Source organism: Rhipicephalus sanguineus, chromosome 3 (genome assembly GCF_013339695.2).
Source record: "Rhipicephalus sanguineus isolate Rsan-2018 chromosome 3, BIME_Rsan_1.4, whole genome shotgun sequence".
Classification (NCBI taxonomy): Eukaryota; Metazoa; Arthropoda; class Arachnida; order Ixodida; family Ixodidae; genus Rhipicephalus; species Rhipicephalus sanguineus.
Genome location: NC_051178.1, coordinates 114,208,736 through 114,234,359, shown reverse-complemented (window position 1 = coordinate 114,234,359; position 25,624 = coordinate 114,208,736). Strand labels below are relative to the sequence as shown.

General features: G+C 45.7%; 1 protein-coding gene across 1 annotated transcript in view; it reads right to left on the bottom strand.

The window, feature by feature from the left end:
- Positions 1 to 8,982: 8,982 nt before the first annotated feature.
- LOC119385773 (glucose dehydrogenase [FAD, quinone]) overlaps positions 8,983 to 25,624 on the bottom strand; it is a 36,872-nt gene continuing 20,230 nt past the window's right edge. The window contains exons 7-11 of the mRNA XM_037653160.1: positions 17,974 to 18,121; positions 16,267 to 16,427; positions 15,143 to 15,320; positions 10,815 to 11,037; positions 8,983 to 9,124 (exon numbers count right to left, since the gene is read on the bottom strand). Coding sequence (XP_037509088.1) covers positions 8,983 to 9,124; positions 10,815 to 11,037; positions 15,143 to 15,320; positions 16,267 to 16,427; positions 17,974 to 18,121 — 852 coding nt within the window. The remainder of the gene's footprint in view (positions 9,125 to 10,814; positions 11,038 to 15,142; positions 15,321 to 16,266; positions 16,428 to 17,973; positions 18,122 to 25,624) is intronic.

The following is a 25,624-nucleotide window of genomic DNA, read 5'->3' as shown; positions in this document are numbered from 1 at the left end:
CTCGATCCATACCACTGCAACTGGCCTCTCTTCAAAACTGCTGCCGAAATACGAAGGCCCCTACGAACTCGAGTGCGTCGAGCGCACTCACCAGATCGAACCCATCAAACCATCTTCAGACATGCGCCGTCGAGGGCGCGACATTGTCAACGTGGAGCGCAAGGCCTACTACGACCGACTCACAGTGACAAGCTGTTAGGTCACCGGGCGGCTCCCTTTTCGTACCCTGGGTAATTGTAGCAAAGCCTTGGAACTAAGTAATGGGTTGCGCTTTCCAGCGCCTTCTAGTGGGTCGTCCTCTTTGCCTTCTCCTGAAAGGACGCCGCTCGCGCTGGGAGTCCGTGCTTTGCCTTGACAGTCGCCACTGCGCATTGTCGCTGAGTGCCATCACATAAAGACCTTAACAACACAGATATGTGCATCGGTTACCCGGTTTCCCTGCTTCAGTGATGGGAAATATTCGAAGAGAATTTCTAGCCTATAGGTAAAGAATAAATTATTGCTGTTAATTTCTCATCGCACTTTGTTGTAAGAAAGCGAGCGCGACGCTATCGAGTAGCGGAATTTATTATGGAGCTAACGCGAGCATTAGCAGTACCGCTGGAATCTTTGCTCACTCATCTATAAAAGAATATAACCGTCAGTTTTATCGACGACCGATGATTGTGTGCACCGATATCATTGCAATCTATGTGTCATTCGTTTTTATGGGCACAAGTTCGCCCAATAAAGAGTTTCGTATTTATGGGCCAAAGTATTTGCTTTCTTCACCGTCACAACCACTTCAGAATATTATTGTGAAACCCAGTTAATCCTACTGGCCCGAAGGTCGATCCTGCTGACGCGAAGGTCGCGGGATCGAATCCTAGCCGCGGCGGCTGCATTTTCGATGGAGGCGGAAATGTTTGAGGCTCGTGTACTTAGATTTAGGTGCACGTTAAAAAACCTCAGGTGGTCGAAATTTCCGGAGCCCTCCACTACGGCGTCTCTCATAACCATATCGTGGTTTTGGGACGTTAAACCCCAGTTATCATTATTATTATTATTATTACTATTATTATTATTATTATTATTATTAATATTATTATTATTATTATTATTATTATTATTATTATTATTATTATTATTATTATTATTATTATTATTATTATTACAACGTAAATATCCCCACTGGTTCTCATCTGAACTTATCAGTGCACTGAAGCACAAAGATCACGCACACAGGAAATCTAAATGTTCTCCATCCAGCGAGTGGAATGAAGAGTTCAGCTTCTTTCGAACTCTCTCTAAACGCCTATATAAACGGGATCATAGTTCGTACATTGAATTCTTAGAAAAAAAAAACATGGCTGATCCCTCCGTCATAGGAATCGGTATAACACGAAAGTTAAACGTGTCTTCACAGAAGTAGTGCTTATTGTGTAGTGACACGGCCGCTACACAAAAAAAAAAAACAGGTCGTGGTAGTGATATATGAGAGCTTGTACAATGTCTATTCGTGTTTGGCAGCTATAGCACCGTTTGACGTGGATGGACCCATGTTGACAGCATGTCTCTATCGCGACGACTAACGCCCATGATCATTATTAAACCGTTGTGGTAGCTGACGATGTGAACATATATTTGGACACAACGAATAGTGAATCCCGCGTAAGGATGATATCAACAAGCTCATAACCAACACTGGTACCCAGTATGCGCTTCTTCAAAGCGTCGTCAATTAAGGAGAGAAATGGCACGGTGTGCGCTTTCTAGCAATGGGTAGCCGACGCCTGTGCTCATGCATACATAACACACACTGCGCTTCAGCAACACGGGAGGTAGAGGTTCGTAGCCTGAGCCGCAAACGCGTGCGTTCCGCTGGCCTCTGTCTCGCAGGCGCGGCTCCCGCTCCACCAAGGCACGAGATTCGCCCGTCGAAATCGCGTCCTTTCTGCAACGCATACTGCAGCAGTTTTGTTAGTCAGTGCTCTCACAACTGAAGCAGTCGGCCGCGGAGAAATCCCGTTGCTGCACGTGGAAGCTGCACTACTCCGATGAGCCGACGCACGCTAACACGAAGCCAAAGGCAAAGAACGTAACTGCGTCAAGCGTGCCTCGGCGACGCCAGCGCGGCCAGTCTACCTCTCTGGTATCGAGACGCTTTAACCATTACCTCCGATATCGCGTGCAATCTCGGAGGAAACGCTAGTAAGTGTCGATCGTGAAGCATTACTTCTTTTCACACCTCACAGACGGCGGCACCGCCCCGCTCCGCCCGCCGTGAAAGAGAATGTGTGAAAGATATAAGGCGCGTTCGCGCCGTGTCTGGCATCTCCCGAGTTAGCTTACTCGGTAGAGCGACGGGCTCTTGCCGTCGCGGCCGCAACGTCGTGGGTTCGATTCCCAGCGGGGTATATTTTAACACGAAAGTGTTTTATGCCGGGGTCCACCACGGCTCCACTGACGCATTTCCGTCACGGATATGACGTTGTAAAATATAAAGACTAACATATGGCAAAGGAAAAACCTAGAAGAAAAAGTTCCGTCACCTGGAATCGAACTCGCGACCTCTCGATCCCCAGCGTGCAGCGCGAAACGACTCCGCCACAATCGGCACGTTGTTCGTCTTGCTAACGGCGTGCTATTTATGTACACCATTTGCCACTGGTGATACTCAGAGATCAAGGTACATCAGCGTGTTTTCGTTATCACTAGCGAGATGGCGCGAAGGGCTCGAAGAGCGCGCTTTAAATGTCGTCGCCGCCCGCGTTGAGATGAGTGTGTGTCTTTACAGGGCGTGGTCGCTCCTACGCGCGCGCTTATCTTGTACGTCTTGCGCTCTCACCGCAAGTTTGCGTTCAAGTTACAGAGAGCCCGAAGGTCATTTTGCTCACTGCAGCGGCCGCTTTTGTGAAAGGAGCGCGCTGCTCAAAAACAAATAGGTTACAACTGTGACAGTTCGCGCTCATCATGTGTATACTTGTGCGTTCGTTTCGTGCGTCCTCCTTTGTATTGACCAGCGCGCTTTAACTGTCGAGCTGTGACAATTGTTAGTTCGCGCTCATCCTGTGTATGTTCGTTCCGTGCGTCCTTTCTGCTTGAGCAACGCGTTGGAAGTTTCGAGCTGCTTGCCGTTCTTCGCGTGGCATTACATGTTGTTGCTATAGCATTCATCCCTTCGCCCTCGGGGCGAAACAATGCACAACAAACGCTCAACTACGTCTGTGAAGACACGTTTTACTTTCGTGTTATACCGATTCCTATGACAGAGGGATCAGCCATGTTTTTTCTTGGTTTTTTCTTTCTCACCCGTTGGCGTCCATTTTATAACGTCATATCCGTGACGGATGTACTTGGTGGACCCCGGCATAAAACACTTTCGTGTTAAAAGCGCCTCTGACAGGCCGGCTGAGTTTTGGAAGTATGTACGTAAACGGTCTAGCAAAAGCCGAGAGTGCTTCAGACTACTTTACTCAAATGGGGCAGAAGTGCATGCCGTCGCTGACTGTTTTGCCACGCATTTCTCACCTGTTTATAAGGCCTCAGACTCTAGCACTGATATCATACAACAGCCCAAGGCAGTTAGCTCATCCAGTGCTGTGTCACTGGACGAAAATCTTATCAGCGAATGCATTAAGCGCTTAAAACCATCCTTATCATGTGGCCCAGATGGCATCCCCTCCGCCATACTAAAAGCTTATGCTAGTATATTTGTCCCAGTACTGACTACGATATTTAATAACTGCCTGGACACTTCCACATTTCCTAGCATGTGGAAAACTGCTCGTGTTTTTCCAGTATTTAAGTCGGGCTCTAAAACAGATGTTTATAATTATCACCCGATTTCTCTACTATGTGCCACATCAAAGACCTTCGAACTGGCTCTTCACGAAATATTGTCTTTTAGTGTGAAAAACTCATTGATTCCTAATCAACATGGTTTTCTTGCTGGCCGCTCAACTACCACAAATCTTGCTAGTTTCATGACGCAGATCTCCACACCTATTTCTCAGAGAGGACAGGTTGACGTAATCTACTGTGACCTGAGCAAGGCTTTTGACGTAGTCAGCCACACACTGATTATGGTTAAACTTGCGAACTTTGACGCTAACTTGTCGATTGGGAATCTCTTGCACAGCTATCTGCTCAATAGATCTTGTTATGTTGCCGTAAATGGCCAAACCTCTTCTGTGTATAAAGTGACTAGTGGGGTCCCTCAAGGGTCGGTATTAGGCCCACTCCTATTTTTAATTTACGTTAATGATGTTTCTTTTGCCATTCGTAATTCTTCTTTCCTCTTGTATGCCAATGACATCAAGATATTTAAGGAAATTCATTCAGTTAAAGACTGTCGCTTGCTGCAGTCAGATTTGTGTTTTTTTTTCGAATGGTGCAACGGCAATAACCTTTCTCTGAAAACCTCAAAGACAAAATTCATGTCTATCACTCGCAAAACATCTAGCGTGTCATTTCAATACTCTGTCAATTCTGTGCCGTTATGCAAGGTTTATGAAATCAGTGATCTTGGTGTTGTTGACAGCGCGTTAAACTTTTCTTCTCACGTTAAGCCTGCTGCTATGCGGGGCCTTCGTTCTCTCGGATGTGTTGTAGAATATCTCGAGAATTCAGGTCTCCCATAGCCCTACACAAATTGTACACGGCAATATGTCTTTCAGAACTTGAGTATGCGTCCGTGATATGGAATGGCATTGCTCAATCCAGCGGTAACACCATTGAACGAGTCTATAAAAAATTCCTCAGCATATATAACCATCGCTTCGCTAAAAATGACTCTGGATCTCGTTCAAATACTGCTGAATCATTATCACTGCCATCACTTCACTGCCGACGAAATCGTCCTGATCTCTTATTTTTTTACAAGCTAGTCCACGGTATCATATCCTGCCCTGTACTTCTCAATTGTTTTAATTTTCGAATTCCGCGTAAGTTAACCAGAGAGAACAGACCGTTTCATGTACCCGCCTGCTTGTTCCAACACTACCGTTCACAGAATACAAAGTCTTTATAATATTAATTTTCTTGATCTTGACGTTTTTCATAGTCCACAATCACTGTTTTTATCCGAGCTTTGCACTGTTTTGACATAGTGTGGCACAATGTACAAAGTCTTCCCTTCTCAGTCTTGCCACATAGTTGTATATATGCAATCTAATTTTCAATATTTCTCGTGTTGCCTTATTTTACTCCTCCCCTTTTGTGTTCATTTCTCTTTGTCTACGTGTTTTTGCTCTTTTTATTTCTGCAGACTGTCTGTATTGTATTGTTTATTTTTATTGTTTTTTTTTTGCGTGCGCCTGCACAAAGACCTCACGGTTGTTCCTAGGCACGTTAAATAAATGATTGATTGATTGATTGATTATTATTACTATTATTATTATTATTATTATTATTATTATTATTATTATTATTATTATTATTATTATTATTATTATTATTATTATTATTATTATTATTATTAAATTAGCAGTTATTATCCTTTATTCATCTCTTAGAGCAGATTTTTGGCAAACCATTGCTTGCCGACCGCGTTTTCTCGGCTTTTCAAAACCTTTGATAAGGTTTCCCATTCACAGATGCCTTATAAACCGCACCAACTGAATCTTGACGGTATTCTGTTAAAGTGGATTGAATATTTCCTCACTAGGAGATCACGGTTTATTACTGCAAGCGGCCACAACTTTTCATTTCGCATAGATAATTCCGGCGTTTAGCAAGGTTCTGTCTTAGGCCACTTGTTTCTCAGTCATGTAAATGACCTCTTATTAGGTGCATCTCTAACATTTATCGCTTTGCCGACGACTCTGTCATTTTTCTAGAAATTACTAGCGATAACGGCGCTAACGTATTTCAATTTGGCCGTCTTGCTACATGTAGATGATATGCAAAGTGGTTAATGGAGCAGAGCATTAAAAAGTGGCAAGTCCTGCGTGTCCAAGTCATGTGTCGCTCGAGCAGCACCTGCGAACTTTGATCATAAAGGACACGGTCGCGAGTGCTGGCGAGCGCGCTATCTCGACAGAGATCAGAAGACGGGTCGTGTACCCTTCTATGTGCTGCGCTCTTAAAGGGCCCCTCACCAGGTTTGACAATTTTGAGCTAACGAGCGCAATGCATACACTAGGCGTTCACGATCACGTCTGCCAAAATTTGCAACGCTACGCGCCGCGGAAATGGGTCAAATTTCAAGGTGAACGATGCTTGCCCTTGCTCTCGCGGGCGCGCGCTTTAGAGAATGAGGGGATGACGTACATGAGAAAATGGCCCTACGTAGATGGTAGTGCTATGACGTCGCTTTTCTACGTAGACGCCTGTGCTCTGACGTCGCCAACAGTAGCACGTGACACTGCGATAATTATTTGACACGACATGTGTAGCTTGTGTAATTTGTTGCTTGAATAGATTAATAAAACTTGAGAGAAAAATTGAGACACGAAAAGGAAATGTGTGCGTCTCTTTCTTTTTTTTTGTGAATTGCAGCGAGATGCGGGGCTCATGTGCCTCCCTTTCCCATGCGTTCGTGTCCATGCGGTTAGCGCATCGAGCAGACGCCAGCCCTGGAAACGAAAGTAATGTTCTGGCGCGTTAGAGCACTCATTATGCTCATTTATTCTACCGCGTCCAAGTAAACGATAATGTGGCACTGGCTCATGATACCGCCACTCTCGTGCCCGTACAAATGTCGCAACTTTCATGCCCGTCCCGCGCAAACAGGCAGTACACCACAGAGAACGGCGACACAACGCCCACGGCCGCTACATAAAAAACATGGCTGATCCCTCTGTCATAGGAATCGGTATAACACGAAAGTAAAACGTGTCTTCACAGACGTAGTTGAGCGTTTGTTGTGCATTGTTTCGCCCCGAGGGCGAAGGGATGAATGCTATAGCAACAACATGTAATGCCACGCGAAGAACGGCAAGCAGCTCGAAACTTCCAACGCGTTGCTCAAGCAGAAAGGACGCACGGAACGAACATACACAGGATGAGCGCGAACTAACAATTGTCACAGCTCGACAGTTAAAGCGCGCTGGTCAATACAAAGGAGGACGCACGAAACGAACGCACAAGTATACACATGATGAGCGCGAACTGTCACAGTTGTAACCTATTTGTTTTTGAGCAGCGCGCTCCTTTCACAAAAGCGGCCGCTGCAGTGAGCAAAATGACCTTCGGGCTCTCTGTAACTTGAACGCAAACTTGCGGTGAGAGCGCAAGACGTACAAGATAAGCGCGCGCGTAGGAGCGACCACGCCCTGTAAAGACACACACTCATCTCAACGCGGGCGGCGACGACATTTAAAGCGCGCTCTTCGAGCCCTTCGCGCCATCTCGCTAGTGATAACGAAAACACGCTGATGTACCTTGATCTCTGAGTATCACCAGTGGCAAATGGTGTACATAAATAGCACGCCGTTAGCAAGACGAACAACGTGCCGATTGTGGCGGAGTCGTTTCGCGCTGCACGCTGGGGATCGAGAGGTCGCGAGTTCGATTCCAGGTGACGGAACTTTTTCTTCTAGGTTTTTCCTTTGCCATATGTTAGTCTTTATATTTTACAACGTCATATCCGTGACGGAAATGCGTCAGTGGAGCCGTGGTGGACCCCGGCATAAAACACTTTCGTGTTAAAAAAAATTGGCCGCGTATCTGCGTGGTTCGCGGCAAATGTCGTATAAAGACGATAGAAGAGGCGCTGAGTGAGATATGGAAGCCATCTGGCAATACGTCGGGAAACATGAGTGCTGTGTTCCGGGCTGATAGTCCCGGCGCAGCAGCAGGCGAAGACCGGCGGCGATCAACGCGACCGGCGGGGACGCCAGCCAGCCCGAACACGCGGTCTGGCGCGAAGCGCTGAAGCAGAAGAAACGTCTGCACTCAACGAGTACTCTCCACACACTCTTTTATTTACACGTCGCCTGAGTAAAACATGAATGCCAGAGCGGCGCCCACAACCGGCAGCCTGAAGCCCACCCACAACGCTGCTTTTTCATTTTTTAAATATATTTTTTACCTTTTTGCCTTCTCAAAAATAAAGTTTTTCTCCACCACCCCATGGCATTTGTTCAGTGCAATACAGAACCGAAACCGAAACCCAACAATGAGCTCGTGCAGGGGGCACGGAGGAAGGAAAGTTTCAGCGCAGTCGCATTTTCAGCGCAGCTTAAGAAACTAGGGTCTTTAAAATTAGGTATGTATGCATTTTCTATTAAAGGAACACACCATCTAATACTTACCTAGTGATGTTGCGCCTCAGATATGCGTGATATTTACTTTTTGATCGACAACGTTCACAAGTATGAGCAGCCGTACCAGTTCAACACGGCTGGCCCTTGGGCAAGTGGTTCAACTTGGGCCGAGTGGCTGAATCGAGGGACGTGCCGACAAACAGAAAGACAGACCAAAATTTCTCCGTTTAAGTATCCCAAGAAAGACTTTCGTCTTTAAAAAAAAGGTAGCGGCCGTGCAACGCCGCTCGCGTGCTCGGGCTGGCTCGGGCACGTCATGCGCACGTGACCATGCATGCGCATGATGTGTTCATGCGTATGTGTCAGGTGAAGAGGGCAGGGAAGGGATTTGGCTTGCGAAGGCTACACGGGGCGAGTGGCAAGGGTTTGAAACTCGCCTCCTCGCGTCATGGTTTCGCGCCGCTACAAATTATTGTTTTTCTCAGCTCGTAATGAACCGATTTGAAAACTTCTTGCGGCATACTGCTCTTCATTCGGCACACAACTTCCAGCGTCTAACTAAAGTTTGCTGTGGCCTGGTGAGGGGCCCTTTAACGCTTGCTTCGTGTTGAGACGACAGACAGCCCGAAGACCGTTTCGCTACGGCCGTATTCGCTTACACCAGCGTTTTGTAGGGCTACGCGAGATCGGATGCACAAAGGTTCGCTGCTAGCCTTACTTCGCATAACATTCTTCTTTAGTACTATCGCACTCATTACTTCGGCCTTCTCTCTCTTTTCATTCACAGGAGCATTCACTCATGGTAGTTGTCTTCCATAATCATGGCAGCCGCTTTGCTGCCAATCATCATGGCGGGTGCGTGAGTGTTCCCGCTCACAATTGCAGGCATCACAGAGGCGTCAGCCACTCGCAGACCCGTCACATTTCCTCGGACCCTGCATGTAACACAAGCGCACATTCACGCACAACGAAGTTTAATACGTCAAGTAAATCTGGGACTGAATCACACATTTCGACCTAGTTGGTTGATGATCCCAAAGCAAAAACAGCGCGCACTACAAAAAACACGCAGAAAGGAAATACGAGAAATTGGTGCTGAATTAACAACTGAAGTTTATTGTTAAGGACCCAGCAGTAAATATACAGCCGGCATCAATGACAACGAAAGGAGGGTATCCTGGTAGATACGCATTAGAAGCGGAAACCATGAAGCTATGGTTGTCCAGCCGCCTACAGGAAACGCGGCCTTTTATCCAAAAAGGCTATGGAAGTGGTGCTGATGTAGCTGTCTTTTAGGCTCGTGATTTTTTTGTAGCTCAATTATTTTTCGCGTGATTTTGCAACAGCGCCTGCGCAGCACACTCGTGCTACTCAAATGAGGAGTGCATTTACAATCTCGAAAGTGAATAACCGCTGACTCTGTTATCCCCAGTGAAAAAAGGGAAAAGGATATTGCTTCGCCCTTGCGGCCAAACTGTGGCTTTGATTTTTTTTAACTGCAACGCTTGCTTTCTGAAAAACCCTCATCAGTTTCCCCGTAGCTTCGTGCTACAGACGAATCCATGACAATTTTTTTAAAAATAAACCTTCGTTCCCATTGCAGGCTTTGGCAGGGGATATGCCAAAAGCATGGCGTATTGCATAAGAAAAGTAGATGGTAATTGAAGGGCTTTAAAACATGATGAAAAAGTCTAATTCCTTTTTTCGTTTTTGCTGACGATTTGCCCCTTGCAGAACTTAAGCAGGACACATAACTTGTCGTATTATAATTTATCAATCCACAGGAACTTAGTATGCCTAAATACTCAATGTCCAAGCTAATTAAATCAATATCGAGAAGGACAGGCGTCAAACATTTGAGGAAAGACGCATTAAAAAAAATCTAAGAATTTACGCGCCAAAACCACGACACGGCGCAACCACGGGACTTAATCCGGAGTACCCACTATGGCGGGCCTCACATGCATGCCATAGAGGGGTACTGTATATATATTAACTAGCTGGGTTTCTCTAACGTCCGCCTAAATCTCTATACACAGGTGTCTTAGTACCCATATTGTATGTAGATTGAGGAGCAGATTTGGTATTTGGCCCCTACCTGAATGCAGCCGCCGTGGCGGGGAATTGAACCCGCGTCCTCGAGGGCGCCTGCGCAGCAGTAGAGGCGCTAAGCTACCACAGAGGGTCATTGAATTTACACGCAGGTGCCTTCTACATAATGTTTAATGTATACTTAAAGGGGTAGTTGGTGAGCCGTAATATTCATTGAGCAGCGCACAAAAGACACATGCCCACAAACATGAAGAAGACGCAAACACAAGCGCTAGAGTGCAATCCATTTGCAGTCCAGCGCTTGTGTTTGCTTTATTTTATGTGTGCGCGGTTACGTCTTTTGTGCGCTGTTTCCTCAACCCCTTCTCATTACATAATTCCTGTCCTCCGCTCTCTAAGCTGAGTGAGGATTCGAAGCTGGGCTATAGCTGGCTGACGTTAAATATAGCGAGCACCGCATACGACGTAACACGTTACCAAACGGCGGATTTGTCACGTTCGTGCCGCTCGATCTATTTCAGTCATTTGTGTACGCATTCGTCGAATTGCATTCTCACCGTCTTGCTCACTCACCTGAGGCGTTCGTCCACGACAGCCTCCGAATGCGAACCCATGGGTGCTGAGCAACAGGCGTGCATTCCGGGGTTCGCCAGGTGGTGGAACAGGCATTCGATGTACTCGGTGCTCCACCTTTGTCCCGCGTCAGCGCAAGGTGGATAGGTCACATCCCAGGGCCTTGCGCCTATACTTTTCATGGCCTTTGTGCTCAGGATGCTATCGATAAAGATCTTTGTGCCTGTAAGTATGAAAACAGCGCGCTTTCGTCTGAAGCCGTCATACGCTTTGTGATATCAAAATTTAATTAAACCGACAGTCAGTCAATAAGCCAAAGCAGGTGTAGGAGACATTATTTGTAGTTTTTAACTGCAATGTAGTAATTATGATATAAATGGAAAGAAATTCACGTGGATGGAAAATCAACTTACCGCAGGTAGGGACCGAACCTACAACCTTGGGTTAACGCATTCGATGCTCTACCATTAGAGCTACAGCGGTGGGCGTTTTCCCATCCGCTTTATTGGGTATTACCGCATGTGTAATCCTGGGAGAGCTAGCCGGCGCCACTGCAGTAGTCATGACGGCGATTGTGACGGCGATCTTTTCGTCAGCTTGCGTGGTGTTTTTACGTGGTGTTTTTACGAAATGGCAGCTCGCCAATAATCTCTCGCATGCTACACCTGAAGGCACCAAGTGTGCCGGGAGGAGCCCTTCATCCATTCCCTCTTTCGTTTTGACGCATCATTAATTCTTAAGCCAAAGGTATATTTTCGTAAGTTCCCTGGAAATGTGGTCTAGTATGCATACATTTATCTGCGCTATTAATTCAAACCGCCCCTGAATGCCGCCAACATGACGGTATTACATTAGGGGTAATAGAATAAAGGTTGTTTGAACAGAAGTAAAGTGCCTCAAGCTGCTTTATACTTGCTTGCAGAAATAATATTTCACTGTGTGTTTGAATCCGTTCGAATCCATTTTTGCAAGTAGAGTAACGCGATTCTAGCATGGAACAGTGCAACTGTAAAATAAACACGTAAAATAAAAACAAATGAGCGATATTGTAACGCACGACTGATAACAAAGAAAAAAATACCTGGAAGAATTAAGGTAGGACGGATAGAATTGTGAAACTGCGCAAGGAATACTAAAAAAAAAGGCTTTACAAGAGGCACTTGAAGGGAAGGGTCAGTACTTTGAATGCCTTCAACTTGCTAAAATATAGCCGTGCCTGTTTCGATGGCGGTGTTTCATAGAAGGCCATAAACAACCTTATATTGTGCGCGGTATGGACGACTATTGTGTCTGCAACGGGTTCTGAAAGAATAGCAGAAAACTAATTTTGCAGAGTATACGTATCAAATTTACTTCGCGCCTTAGACTTTTGAAAGATAACTTTTCATTGTGACTTGTCCAGCTGTTGAACCTGTGTTTCAGCTCGCTCGCATCCGCCCCGGGTTATTTCTAGACACTCACGTGTGCGCTGGCAATCTGAACGGGCACAGGGCACATTGATTTCCATGCACTCTACTATGATACATATTAGTTCGTGGTAAATGCAGCAATATGCTGTGGAAAATTGAAAGCGTGTCCGGCTGAATTCGCACAATATGACCCTACGGAGACGTAATCTACAGTGGACGCCTGCTCCTTGTTTGATTTCCAAAAGAAGCCTAAAAAGCAGGAGAGAATCCTCGTGGAACATTACACGTAGTGATTACGGGTCATTAAAGATGCGACTGAAACCCGGAACATCGTTTGGTATAAATCTGAGGCCCAATTATTACCCTATAGAGTCGCGAGCACGCCTCGCGCAACGGGTGTCTACTGCGGTTTTTAGAGGCAAAGCACCTTAGGGCGTGTCGACGTGCATTGTGCATCGTCGTCTACTCTCGGGACGGTCCATTTGTTTGAACGCAAGAGAGGGCGCTACCGCCTCAGCGCTGGCCATGTGACGAGAGATAGCGAATGGCGAGCGTTGACTATGGAAACGCTCTTTCTGCGATGAACGCTGAACTACCAGCTTACCAGGAACGAGAACGCCCTCGCCCGCGAGAGACAATGCCGACACAGGCAGCCTCTGCTAGCGAGTTTCTTTATTGCAGAAACCGACTGCTCGCGCTGCACAACCGTTCACCGCTTACCCCGTGTATATAGGCACTGCATCTTCACCTGCTATGTAGTGACGGTGGGAGATTTCTCTCGTGCGTAGTTGAGCAATAAAGATTAGCAGCGTGCACGTTAACTAAAAGCGGACTGCGGGTCTCTGTGTCTAATCTTTCTTGTGTATTTCATTGCCCATTAGCAGTGATTTTGCTGTGGGAAACACCGGCGCACACTGCTTGCTTCGGGCCTCCACAAGTGTCACGTTAGTGGAGCTGAAACACCCTTCCCTACATGCTTCGCCCCTCCCTAAATTTTCTTTCTTTCTTTCTTTCTTTAATTCTTTCTTTCTTTCTTTCTTTCTTTCTTTCTTTCTTTCTTTCTTTCTTTCTTTCTTTCTTTCTTTCTTTCTTTCTTTCTTTCTTTCTTTCTTTCTTTCTTTCTTTCTTTCTTTCTCTCTTTCTTCCTTTCTTTCTTTCACTTTCTTTCTTTCTTTCTTTCTTTCTTTCTTTCTTTCTTTCTTTCTTTCTTTCTTTCTTTCTTTCTTTATAAACACTGCAATGGAAGGTTTGATCACTCGAAGAACGCTGTGGAAACTGGACGACACGGTTTCTTTGTTTTGTTTTTTTACGGTCTTGAATACATCCACGGAATTCAGACATCGCTGTGAAGATTCAATAGCATTTAAAAAAGAAGGATTGCATCTAGAAATAACTGCGGACATTTCACGTTTCGCATTCAGCTGAAGCCACTACTGGTGACAGCCTCTTAAGATTTCCGCATCAGGGTAGCCCGCCGACTTAAACGTTTCAACTTGGCTAATCTAATCAAGTGGGTCAAAGGAGGTAATCACACACGCAGGAAAAAAAGAAAGCGGGCGCAATGAAAAGAGACCGGTTGTGGTCCCCTACGTGCATAAGTTTTCCCATGGATTGAAAAATGCGGCAAGTAGGTATGGGGTGCGTGTTGTAATGTCTGCTCCTAACGAGATGTCCTCGATTTTCCCCCGCTTGCATGGAAGAACTTCAGAGTTGCGCAAAACATGTACTTTCTGTCCGGACAAGAAGAAGAATAGATATGTTCAGTGTAAATGTTGTGTTGTTTATAGGCTGCCATTATCATGCGGGAGGGTGTACATAGGAGAATCCGGGCGGTGCGTTAATGTTAGACTAAAGGAACACCTGTCATCATTAACGGCTTCCGGAGATTTACATCTGCCGGCTCATTGTAGACAGTGTGGCTGCCAGCCCATGGCGCAGGAAACGACGTGTTTGTTTGGCCATCGGGACAAGTGCCCTAGGGAGGTGATGGAAGCATTTTGCATTGAAAGAGAAGGGGGAGGGTGCGTGAGTAAACCGTCGGTTGCACTTTGTGAGAAAGGAGTTGGATGCCTGGATTCAATGCTGCCGCGTTAATAGCGTTTAATTTTTGTGGACTGTTATGAAGGTTTTTATATAGATGGGTTGTTCTTATTTTTATCGAATGTTCTTACAAATGTATAGATTCGTCATGAGTTGTTATTTGTGCAGATCTGAATTGCTCTGCTGCGCAGACGATATGGAGTGTCATGTGACCGAGTCAGCTGTTGTATATATGTGTGCGTGTGTCTTCCAATAAATTTCAGTTGCGAGTTCAGCGCCTGTGTCGTGTTTCTTCCTCAGTCCTCGACCTTTTTTAGCGCCGTTTTTCCTTCACAATGATGAATAACCAACTAGCCCAAGTTTCTCTTCTAGAGGAATAGATAAAAAGAAATGGTAGAAAGAAAAAGATTGAAGCCGAGAGAACGACTATAGAGAGACAGAAAGACAAAGAAAGAAAGAGAAGGAGAAAAATAGAAAGAAAGGGAAGAAAGAGAGAAAAAGATAGAAATGAAAATAATTATACAGAGAGAGAAAGAAATAGAAAGCCATGTTTAGTATAGTACAGCAATGAGTTGGAAAGAGAAAGGTGAGAGGGTGAAAGCCTAGCCTAGCCAGGATCAGCTCTGCTGTGACCCAGCCTTTGGCGACTTAGTGCAAGCTGTGCTTTTCCTTTTTTCTTTATCTCGTATGCGCACGATGCATGCTGCCGTTAATTAGCGTTTAGTAACTCATACAAACTAAACCCTCGTGCGCCCTGAGGTGGCTATTTTTGAGCGATATATCTCAACCGCAGATCCTCATAATTCCTCACCACTGCATGTTTCCGCACCTCATGAGCGCATCCCACACTTTAGTTGTGGTAGCGTGCAAGCCGCATACCTTCAGCAGCAGCTTTGGCATCGTCGGGATGTTCGAGCATGCGCAGGTCGATCTCCGGAGAGGCAGTCGGGTCAGACGAACGCAGCGCAATGCGTCCGCGAGACTTCGGCTGGGTGTGGAACACAACCACCCTGAAGCCGGGCACGTTGTTTCTGGGTCCAAAAAAGCTGTCGTAAGCCTGCAAATTAAATTCCAGCAAGAAAGCGAAAATCAAAGAAGAAAAGGTAAGAGGTTGATGCCGAGCAACAAATTGTACTCCCTCCAGCAATTTTTTGCGGGACACAAAATTTTCGAGAAAGCTGTTTTTCCTCGTTGTCTGGGAACATAGCCTCCAAATCAGATGTTTCATCCTGTAGTACTTTTTGGGACTTAACAAAATGCCCGATAGATTAGAAGGGTCATGCATTAAGAGAGCAGAAATCCACGCTTGTAGTGGAGTCGACGTCCCGTAAACTTTTGCTGCTGGGTGTACAGACTAGTTATATTCGGCGGTTATATTTGCGCTTAACGTTATATTGTGCGCTTAACGGTTTCATAATGTCAGTGTACCAACTAGCTCGGACCCAGCCTCTTATTCAGTATATTCGGCGGCGTCTATGGTTTGCTTCGTTTTCTACGATTGAGTCGCTGGGTGTATACCGCTGGGCACGTGCCCATCCATGCGCGAGCGTGCTTAGATTTAGGTGCGTGTTTAGGAACACCACATGGTCATAACTAAACGGCCATATTTATTCGGGAGTTCCACTCTACGGCGCGTCTCATGATTACACCTTATAGTTTTGCAGCGTAAGACCCCAGATCTTAGTAAAACCACCCGATCCCATAGGGGAGGGGAAAGTGGCCAATAAACAAAGCGATCTAAATCCGGGCTAGTTGGTACGTCAGCATGTATTGCGCAGGTTGAAAACACAGAAACACAAGGCACAGGACGAGCGCTAGCTGTTTTCATCTCCGCATGTTAACAGGCCAATGAACCTTGGCATGCCATAACCACGTCACATGCAGAGGTACCAAGGACGAGGCCCCTTCTTTGCAACGTGCGAAAATGATTACCGAGATCCGAGTGCATCAATTTTTTTCGAGCCTTCGTGACTACCTCTATGTGGAGGGCGCGCAGAGCTCACCTCTGGCAACCAGCCCAAGTTGAGCATTTCGGCTCTTGCAAGTTGCGTAGCCGGTTGGGTCGAAATGATGGCCACTTCGATGTCGGGTGAGTCGAGACCCAGCGCGTATTGGGTGCCAATAAACTGGACAGCCTCAACAGCTGTCGGTATGGAGATGACGCCTGGTGTGGTTACGCAAGCAAAGAAGAAGCAATAAGAAGGGTCTGTGTAGTGCTGCTCCATCAGTCTGCCGCAAGCCAAGCACATACTGTGCGACCCAGCTATTACGCAGCACGATTTGAGAAAGGAGGAACGTCGTAACGCGAAGCACACCTAGTGCATATTGTTTCCAGTATAATGTAGTAGACACTACCAATTTTTTCGTTGATGCGGTTTGCCTAAGTATTCCTAATCATGTTTCTAACTCGACAAGTAATCCCCTAATCATTAAAATGTCAATGAAGTATATGTAGACATGCTCAAACGACATCTAACTGCGCTTTTATCAGCAACGTACTAATTGCGTGCTCATTTTCCCCGGCTGATAAAGAAAGCCCCCGAAAAAGAAAAAAAAACACGCTGCCACCCTATGCAGGTGGAAGCGTAGTCTTGATTTGCTTCCTCACAGTGAGCCTGTTTGAGGGTGCTGCTTCCTGATGCGCCCTGCATTCTAGTCACGTGTCAATATTCAGATTTCGCGGGTTTTGTTTATTAGCCCCCCAAAAAAGCGAGCACGCAATTAGTACGTTGCTGAAAATAGCGGAGTTAGATGTCATTTGAACATGCCACATAAGGCTCATTGACATTTTAATGATGAGGTGAGTACTTGTGGAGTTAGAAACATAATTAGGACTAAATAAATAAACCTCATTAACGTGAAATTTAGTAGTGGCTACTACAGTATACTGGGAACAATATGCACTAGATGTGCTTCGCGTAACGACGTTCCTCTTTTTTTTTTAATCGTGCTACGTGATAGCTGGGACACCCTGTATAACCATCTCCATCGAACATAAATTGCACAAAAAACAAGACAACACGTACACACATTTTTTCCAAAGGTTTCGGCCCTCACCACATTACTAGAAGAACGCACACAGACAGACAGACAGACAGACAGACAGACAGACAGACAGACAGACAGACAGACAGACAGACAGACAGACAGACAGACAGACAGACAGACAGACAGACAGACAGACAGAAGATAGATAGATAGATAGATAGATAGATAGATAGATAGATAGATAGATAGATAGATAGATAGATAGATAGATAGATAGATAGATAGATAGATAGATAGATAGATAGATAGATAGATAGATAGATCGCGCTTCGTGCGTTGCCACAGGAAGCGCGATCAGGCGAGGGACATTACCGATGCTCTTCTTTCAGCGGCTCACTCGCAGCCATAGCAGAAAACCTTAATGGAAGCAGTCTCTGCGGCAACAATGCATGCATGCTTCAAAAGCATTATGTCGTAGGTAACCGTGTGACTTTTTTTTTAAAAAAAAAGGTCTTATTCAAGAGAACATTTATTGCGCTTGAGGAGGAACTTCTTCTTTCGGCATTAAACGTCGCATTTATCAACCTTAGTAATTAATAATATTTATGCGCATCACCCGGTATTTCGTGTGTTGGCCTCTTTCTTTTTTCCAATAAGGTTACTATTCCGAGTTATCGATTAGGAAACCTCAACCATCGGCTTCACTTCAAATGTGGCCTTACCACTTCTGTTGGTGTCGTATTGCGCAATGTCTTGCAAGGTGAAGAGTGACACCCCCACCTGCCAGTCGGTCATGACAGGTGCAGCCGCAAATAGCCAGGCGTGATCTTGTACGCTGCGCCCTACGGGAAGATCGGCCACTACAGAGATCTGCACAGTCAACACACAATAATAAGCAGTCGGAGCGGCGTACAAAGTACAAGGTGATTCATTTACAACAGACCTATTTCATTGGGCTGTTTTCTTTTGTTAAAAATTATCCGATTTTAATGCGGTTTGCGGCAAAATATTCAGGTAGGATTAAATCTTTAAGATGACTGCCATTTGGGCATGTTGGTAAAGGTTCATGTTGAAACAAGCGCAATATGCATGGAGACTTAGAAAGGACACAGGACGGAGCGCTTAGTAGCAACTGAAAATTTTTATTTCGGAAGAACATTCTTATATATGCATCATATGAATGCACGTCACCGCGAACCACCCTTATTATCACAAACATCGTGAATCAGCGAAAGACCGCCATGATAACCGATGGCATGTAACAAGTGCTGGCATTTAACTCGATGGGTTTAACACGTGCTTACCTATTATATGCCATCAGTTATCATGGCGGTTATTCGTTGATTATCGCTGTTTGCATTAATAAGGGTGGTTTGTGGTGACGTACATTCATGTGATGCATATATAAGAATGCTCTTCCGAAATAAAAATATTCATTTGCTAGTAAGAGCTCCGTCCTCTGTCCTTTCTAAGTCTCCGTGTATATTGCGCTTGTTTCATCGTGGACTAAATCTCAATGGCCCTCTCCGTTTTTTTGATGTGCAATGCGCAAAAAGAAGAATAACTGAGAAATAACAAATACCGAGACATTCGCGAAATTCGAGACAGTGAGGGACTGCGCACTGTTGTAGTCAGAACAGTTTGACGTTTCGGGTGGCAATATCAACATGTATCCTAGGCTAAGTGGTTATAAACCGCTGTAACTGCTGCAAACCTATACTAGCTCCGTGTGGCCGGCCGCATGGCAATTAGACTTTTCAACGTTTTAAATACGCAAGCCCTTCCTCCTTGTATAGCACTTCGCGGTTTTCATTATTTCTTATTTATTCTTGTTTCTTTGCGTTCCACATCGAACAGGACAGACCATTAAATTTTCATCCTTCCCGAATGTTTTTGCAGTAACCCAAATTTAAATGCGATACTTTGTGACAATACAAGAGCCCAATGAAATAGGTTAGTTCTAAAAGCATCACCTTTTTTATAACATGCCAATATATATAGGCAGCGAAATAGGAACTTTTTCGGAACAAGCACCCGCCAGGGTGGTCTAGTGGTTATGATGCTGGACTGCTGACTCGAAGGTCGAGGGTTCGAATCGCGACCACGGCGGCCGCATTTACGATGGAGGCGAAAATGCTTGAGGCCCGTGTACTTAGATTTAGGTGCGCGTTAAGGAACCCTAGGGGGTCGAAATTTCCGGAGCCCTCCACTAAGGCGTCCCTCATAATCATGAGGGACGCCTATGTTGTTAGGGCGTTAAACCACGACCATTTTCATTATTATCACTTTCGTTGCGTGTCAGTGTGTGTGTGTGTTCGCGGTTATAGTGTTTGTTGAGACTCTGTATCACCTGTGGCACATACCCGCATAACATGAACTCTGGTGTGCGGGTTATTATTATCATCCGGAACAAGCAAGGAAACGGAGGTAAACAAAATATGAAGCTTCACTACAGCTCTCCTGGCTGTGCCATTTCTGAAAATACTTACTTATTCCTTCCGCGACAAAAATCGGCAAAAAACATTGCTTTAAAAACAAGCTGCATATGGCAAAGCGAAACCAAGATTCACCCGTCCTGTGTGCTCAAACACTCCTGGCCTCTATGTGCCGTAAAAATTGAGCAAATCCCACTACTCGCCACTGGCCCACTAAAAATGAAGAAGAGAACACACGGGAGGAAAATCCAATTAAGATTTTTGGTCATACGTCGTCAATCATTCAGAAAGAGTTTAGCCAACTGTCGGGACATACCCAGGAATTCGGGACATCGCTTTTAGTTCACTGATTTTCACACCACGTGGCGTACGGACCTTCAACGTTCAAAATTCGCGCGATGACGCTTGCCGTGATCGCGCGGATTGAGAAAACCACAATACATAAAAAAAGCACGACTACGATGTACAACCAGCGAGCGCGAACCTCAGCCGCCGAGTGATAACGGCAACGCATGCGACGAGCGGCCGGTTGCGCTGCTCGACTGTGAGTCAGCAGTTCTGTTGCACTGAAAGGGTGCACACATACAAGGCGCTTGGCTGTGCTTGATAACTACGAACTCTCGAAAGAGCGTGCTGCCCTTCTTCTCATCCCCTGCCTCTTCAATATATTTCGTCCGAAGATATATTGTTGTTGGCTTCGACGGGTTTCTTAAAGCAATTACGCGTCCTTTAGCGCTGCTGTTTTTGTAATGTGAAAAAACTAACTTCCAGAAAATAATGCAAGCTTGGGAGGCGGTGATGACGATCGCGAGTTTGCGAATGTGCGGAGTCGTGACGTCCCTAATTTTTGTTGGCATCAATTTATAAAATCAATATTTTGCGCTATTACGTGAAGACGCCTGGCCGTGTTATATTCGCTGCCACAGACATTTTCTTTAAAGCTCAATAAGCAGCAGAAGTAAAGGAAGAATACCTTTGCAAGCAGAAAATTGTTCGATCATCTTAAAAAGAATGGTTTTAATAAAGTCGTTTTAGTTTTAACGGCGCGCTTTTTGTTTCTAAATAACGTAACTATACGTCCCAAAGTGCATTGACTTACGCATGACATGCTACACAGGCCGCGTTTCCCTCTCTGCTAAGTGTTGGTGAAAGAGTAATGAAACAGATTAGATTCACATAAAGTATCGAGAAACTCGCCTTCTTGTTTGACTGCCTATGCTGGTCTGCAGAATTGTAGGCGGTCGCGGCTTGAAACCCGGCTCTTGCGGCCAGCTTTCTTCGGGACAGAATAGCGCGTTTCTATTTTTACATGGTAAAGTTCGCTAAAAGGCCCCTCGTCAGGACCCGTTTTATATCGATTATGAGCGGAAATATTTAATTTATGTGAGCAAGGGACCTCGAAAAGCCGTTTTATTTTTATTCTCTGTGTCGCGTGTTTGTTTACCGTAAGACAACGTAGCACCTCACCAGGCGATGTTTGGGGCAAGCTGAGCAACCTTTCACGAATGTCTTTTTTGTTTTTGTCAATAAGTTTGCTGTTCACTATTGGCCGCGAGATCGAGCGGAGTCGCCGCCTAGTGGCTTCTGGCTGAACCGCGCATATTGTGGATTGCTCCGTGCGTCGTCTGCTAGCCCCGTGTGCTTGCATGTGCGCGTACGTCATGCGGATCCTCAAAAGGCGGTTTGTTCCGTTGCGTTAGTGCAACTTAAACCGCTCGTACGTATGCCTAATGCGATTTAGAGAAGCATTTGGCCTTGATCGGCTGTATATGTACTGTAATAAGAACAGAGAGTGCACTTGTCGATAGTGCTGTGTGTGGTCGTCGTACCCTCCGTTCACGAGAGTCATTGTAGGTGCCGCTGTTCAAGCGCATTGCAATGTGCACTTGGCGTAGCCCTAAAGATGAAATCTCATGTGAATATAGCCTTTTAGCGGCGCGGTGGTAAAAAAAAGGCTTTGTGCGTTGTGGTTAAGCGTGGTTTATACGTTATGCGTCGAGCTTTAGTTGTGTACGGTCCTGGTCTCACTAGAAAGAAATATTTCTGTTGAGTCACGTCTGACACTTCGGTACTTAAATTGTCCCCTAAAAAGAACAGAAAATGAAATGACACGGAAATCGCAAAACTGAGTTGCCTTGCGCAATTTTAACTTGTGGCAAAATTTATACAAAAACACCCGTGTACTTAGATTAAAGTGCGCGTTAATGAGCGCTGATGGTCAAAATAATCCAAACGGCGTAGTTTACATTTATGTCGTAGTAATTTCACGCGAAGCCACATCTTTTTTTTTCTTTACATTATCTTGAGCGTTTGTGTTGCGTTGTTTGGATTGACAGAAGGCAGCGGACATTATTCGTATGAAAAAGCGTACTTTGGTCCCGTGAAATAACCGGGCCTTTGTTCCATTGCTGTCGTGCAAGTAATCAATCGAAGAAATTTCCGTGCTGCACAGTTACCTTTGTGTACCGTTACTGGAATAAAAACAAGCGTGTGCGTGTTAAACATCTCCGTAGCGCTAAAGCGCTGTCAGCCACGTAGCTTTCCTCAGTAAACCTATAAACTGTCCTACATTTCATGGAGAACTGAATAAAAAATGCGAATGAATATTTGAGCACGCAGTGCACAAAGTCCTATTTCAACTCATCGTGCAGGAATACGGGCTTTCTTTTTGTTGAGGGGCATCCAAATGAACAAGAAGTAAATAGTTATTTCAGTCGCGCGATACAGCAGTGCGTAGTAGGTGGAACACAAGCTAAACATGTACAAATAAAACGAGAAAACGTCACCCATTGCGAAAACGCCGACTGTCGCCGAAGGCGAGCAACCCGTTCGTTGGCAGAATGCGCTTCTCTCACAAGTAATTGTAACGTTCGGCGTGCTTCGTGCATTAATTCGGGAATGAAGAGCGCACATTTTAGCACAAAGCTGCAGTCAACGCATTTTGTTTGCCGGAAATCAAGTCACATCGCTCACAACGAAGCGCTGTTGTGCACGTTTGTATACGCGCCAACAACCGCCTATCCACACTAGCGCGGCGACGGTGCTGCCACCTGTAGCCCGATCTCGCGGCGAATTGCAAGAGTAGGAAGGCATTGAACTGCCCTGTTACCGTGCCACCAGAAGGTAAACATTGCTGTCAACGCGGGCCTTGTCCGCCGCAATGGAGCAGTGATTATGGTGCCGGGCTGCTGACTAGTGATGCAGAACTATCGGTAAATTGACTATCGATAGCTTTTTTGAAACTATCGATAGTGTAAACAAACTATCGATAGTGCAATCGGTAGTACCATCGTTATTATTGCTATAGCGATATTACTGGAACGCGTGTTCATTGCTTTGGTTTGACGTATTTAGGTTTCAACCACAAAGACTGTTAGCAACGTTTGACGCAGACCGCGCCGTAATCTTTGAGAAGCTTCACAATTGCTTGAGATCATTCTGCTAAGATTACGCGCCGGACGCGAATAGTCAAGTTTATTCGAGAGCTTACGCGAACACCAGCGATAACGCTGGAAGGTTTGATGACTGATGTATAAAAGTCACAGTTTCGCCGCAACAGCGAAGCAATGAATGCGATAGCAATAAATTGCAATGTAACGCGAAGAATGGAAAGCAGCTCGAAAATGCCAGCGCGTCGCTCGAGCCCAAAGGACGCACGAAAAGAACGCACACAGGACGAACGCGAACTATCATGCGTCACAGCTCGACACTTGAAGCGCACTGCTCAAACATAAAGCAGGGCTGACGAAACGAACGAACAGGCACACACAGGACGAGCGCGAACTGTCACAGTTGTTATTTATTTCTGTTTAAACAGCGCGCTCCTTTCGCAAACGCGGCCGCTGCGAAGTGACCTTCGTACGCTCTGTGGCTTCAGCAGTGCGGACCTCGCGGGGAGAGCACAAGACATACAACCGCCCGCTTCCCCCCCGGCCGCCCCCTTCTTTCCTCGAGATAAGCGCACGAAGGCGGCCACGCCCTGTAGGACGAAGACCAACGGCGTTCGCAGGAGCGGGGCGATGAACTTTAAAGCGCGCAACGCGCGCACGTCGCGCCATTTATGTGGCGAATAAGAAAGCATGCTGAAGGAAATAGTGTATATAAATAGCTCGCCGTTAGCAGGCGGAAAGACGGTACTGTTGATGGCGTTAGAGTCACTGTATATGCTACCTTTAGGTAGCAGAGTAGCGCATAGGTCCGGCTAGCAACCACAGCTATGCGGTAAAGTCGCACTTCGTTTTTGCAGGCGACATGCCTACTGTGTCGCCGATTAACCTGTCTGGCGTGTCGAAGACCGGCGATAAACATTGGCTGTCGATGGCTAGTGTTAATTCAGTTCGCTGCAGCGGCAGCGTCGAGAAATAAAAAAATTGGCCCAAGCGGCAGCTTCTCCGCAATACATGGTTGCTAGTGGCGTTGGAAGACAGATGCGCAACTCTGCTACCTAAAGGTAGCATATACAGTGACTCTAGATGGCGTAACCGTTAAACGCCGCTCGCTGGAAAGCGAGAGGTCGCCCGTTCGATACCGCGCGACGGAAAGTCTTTCTGAGTTATTTTTCTTTGTGGCTTATATAAATATATATATATATATATATATATATATATATATATATATGGTGAATGACCGTATATCCGTATTTCCCAGTCTTGCTGCAGCATTCTTCACCGTCACATCCACGTGACAATACTATCGATAATGGTGTGAATAATGATGCGGCTGCTGGCCGGCCATATTGCCAAAATATTTACGATAGCCTACTACCAGCTTCGCTTAATTTATGATCATTTTTGGTAGAGAAATTAAATATTTCCGCAGTGAAAATATCGGGAAATATTCATCAATAAATTCGTATCCAAAAGCAACCAGTTACATCTTACAATTAACTTCTTGATATTTTTTGTTGTGAAATCATAAAATGCAATATCAGTTTGAAGCCGCGCGGTCCCACCACATGTAAAGGCTTCCTTTGCGCTATAGCTGAACAATTTCACTTTATGATCATGTGTCAGCAAAGCACTCGGGTGAAGAACACAAGCATGCCAACTTTCTTGCCCTCCATCCTGTTCTTCCGGCTCCACTATGTACCACGCGCGCGGGAAACCAAGTTTATTCTGCAGTGAGTCCGCGCAGTTGATTTTATACTACCAATAGTACCATCGAATTTTTTACTATCGATAGCGCTATCGATAGTATTTTTTACCATCGATAGTTCGATAGCGACTCAGCTATCGATAGTATCGATAGTACCATCGATAGTTCTGCATCACTACTGCTGACCCGAAGGTCGCGGATTCGATCCCAGCTGCGGACGTCGCATTTCGATGGAGGCGAAATGCTAGAGGCCCGTGTACTGTGCGATATCAGTGCATGTTAAAGAACACCAGATGGTCGAAATTTCCGGAGCCCTCCACTACGGCGTCGCTTATAATCATATCGGGGTTTTGGGACATAAAACCCCAGATATTGTTATTAACGCTGGCCTTACGTTTGCCAAGGCGATGCAGGGAAAGAACTCTGCAAGCGGAGTTTTTTCCCCTGCCTTCCCTTACGTATTGTAGGCAATGTGCCCTGTTTTGCTTACATGACGAGCCCCACCATCTATCCGTTTTTCTTCGCGGCGACTTTAGAGTGACCGCACTGAGAGTTTCGCAGTGGAAGGCTAACTGAAGTCACGTGCTGTAACAAATGACGCTGAAAGCAGTGTGCTGCAGTGCGCGACTCGCATCTCGCAGGAAGTGTGGCCCCCTCTGAGATGCACGGACTACCTTTTATTATTTTCATACTTGGTAGACACGATGTTCACCTACTAATCTACTGACCTAATTGGTCAGGAATCTTAGATGATCAAATTCTTCCGTTTCCTCGCATCCCTCATTGCCATCGTCTCAGTCATACAGTAATGTCAATAAACACTTCGTACCGTCAGAGAGCGCTA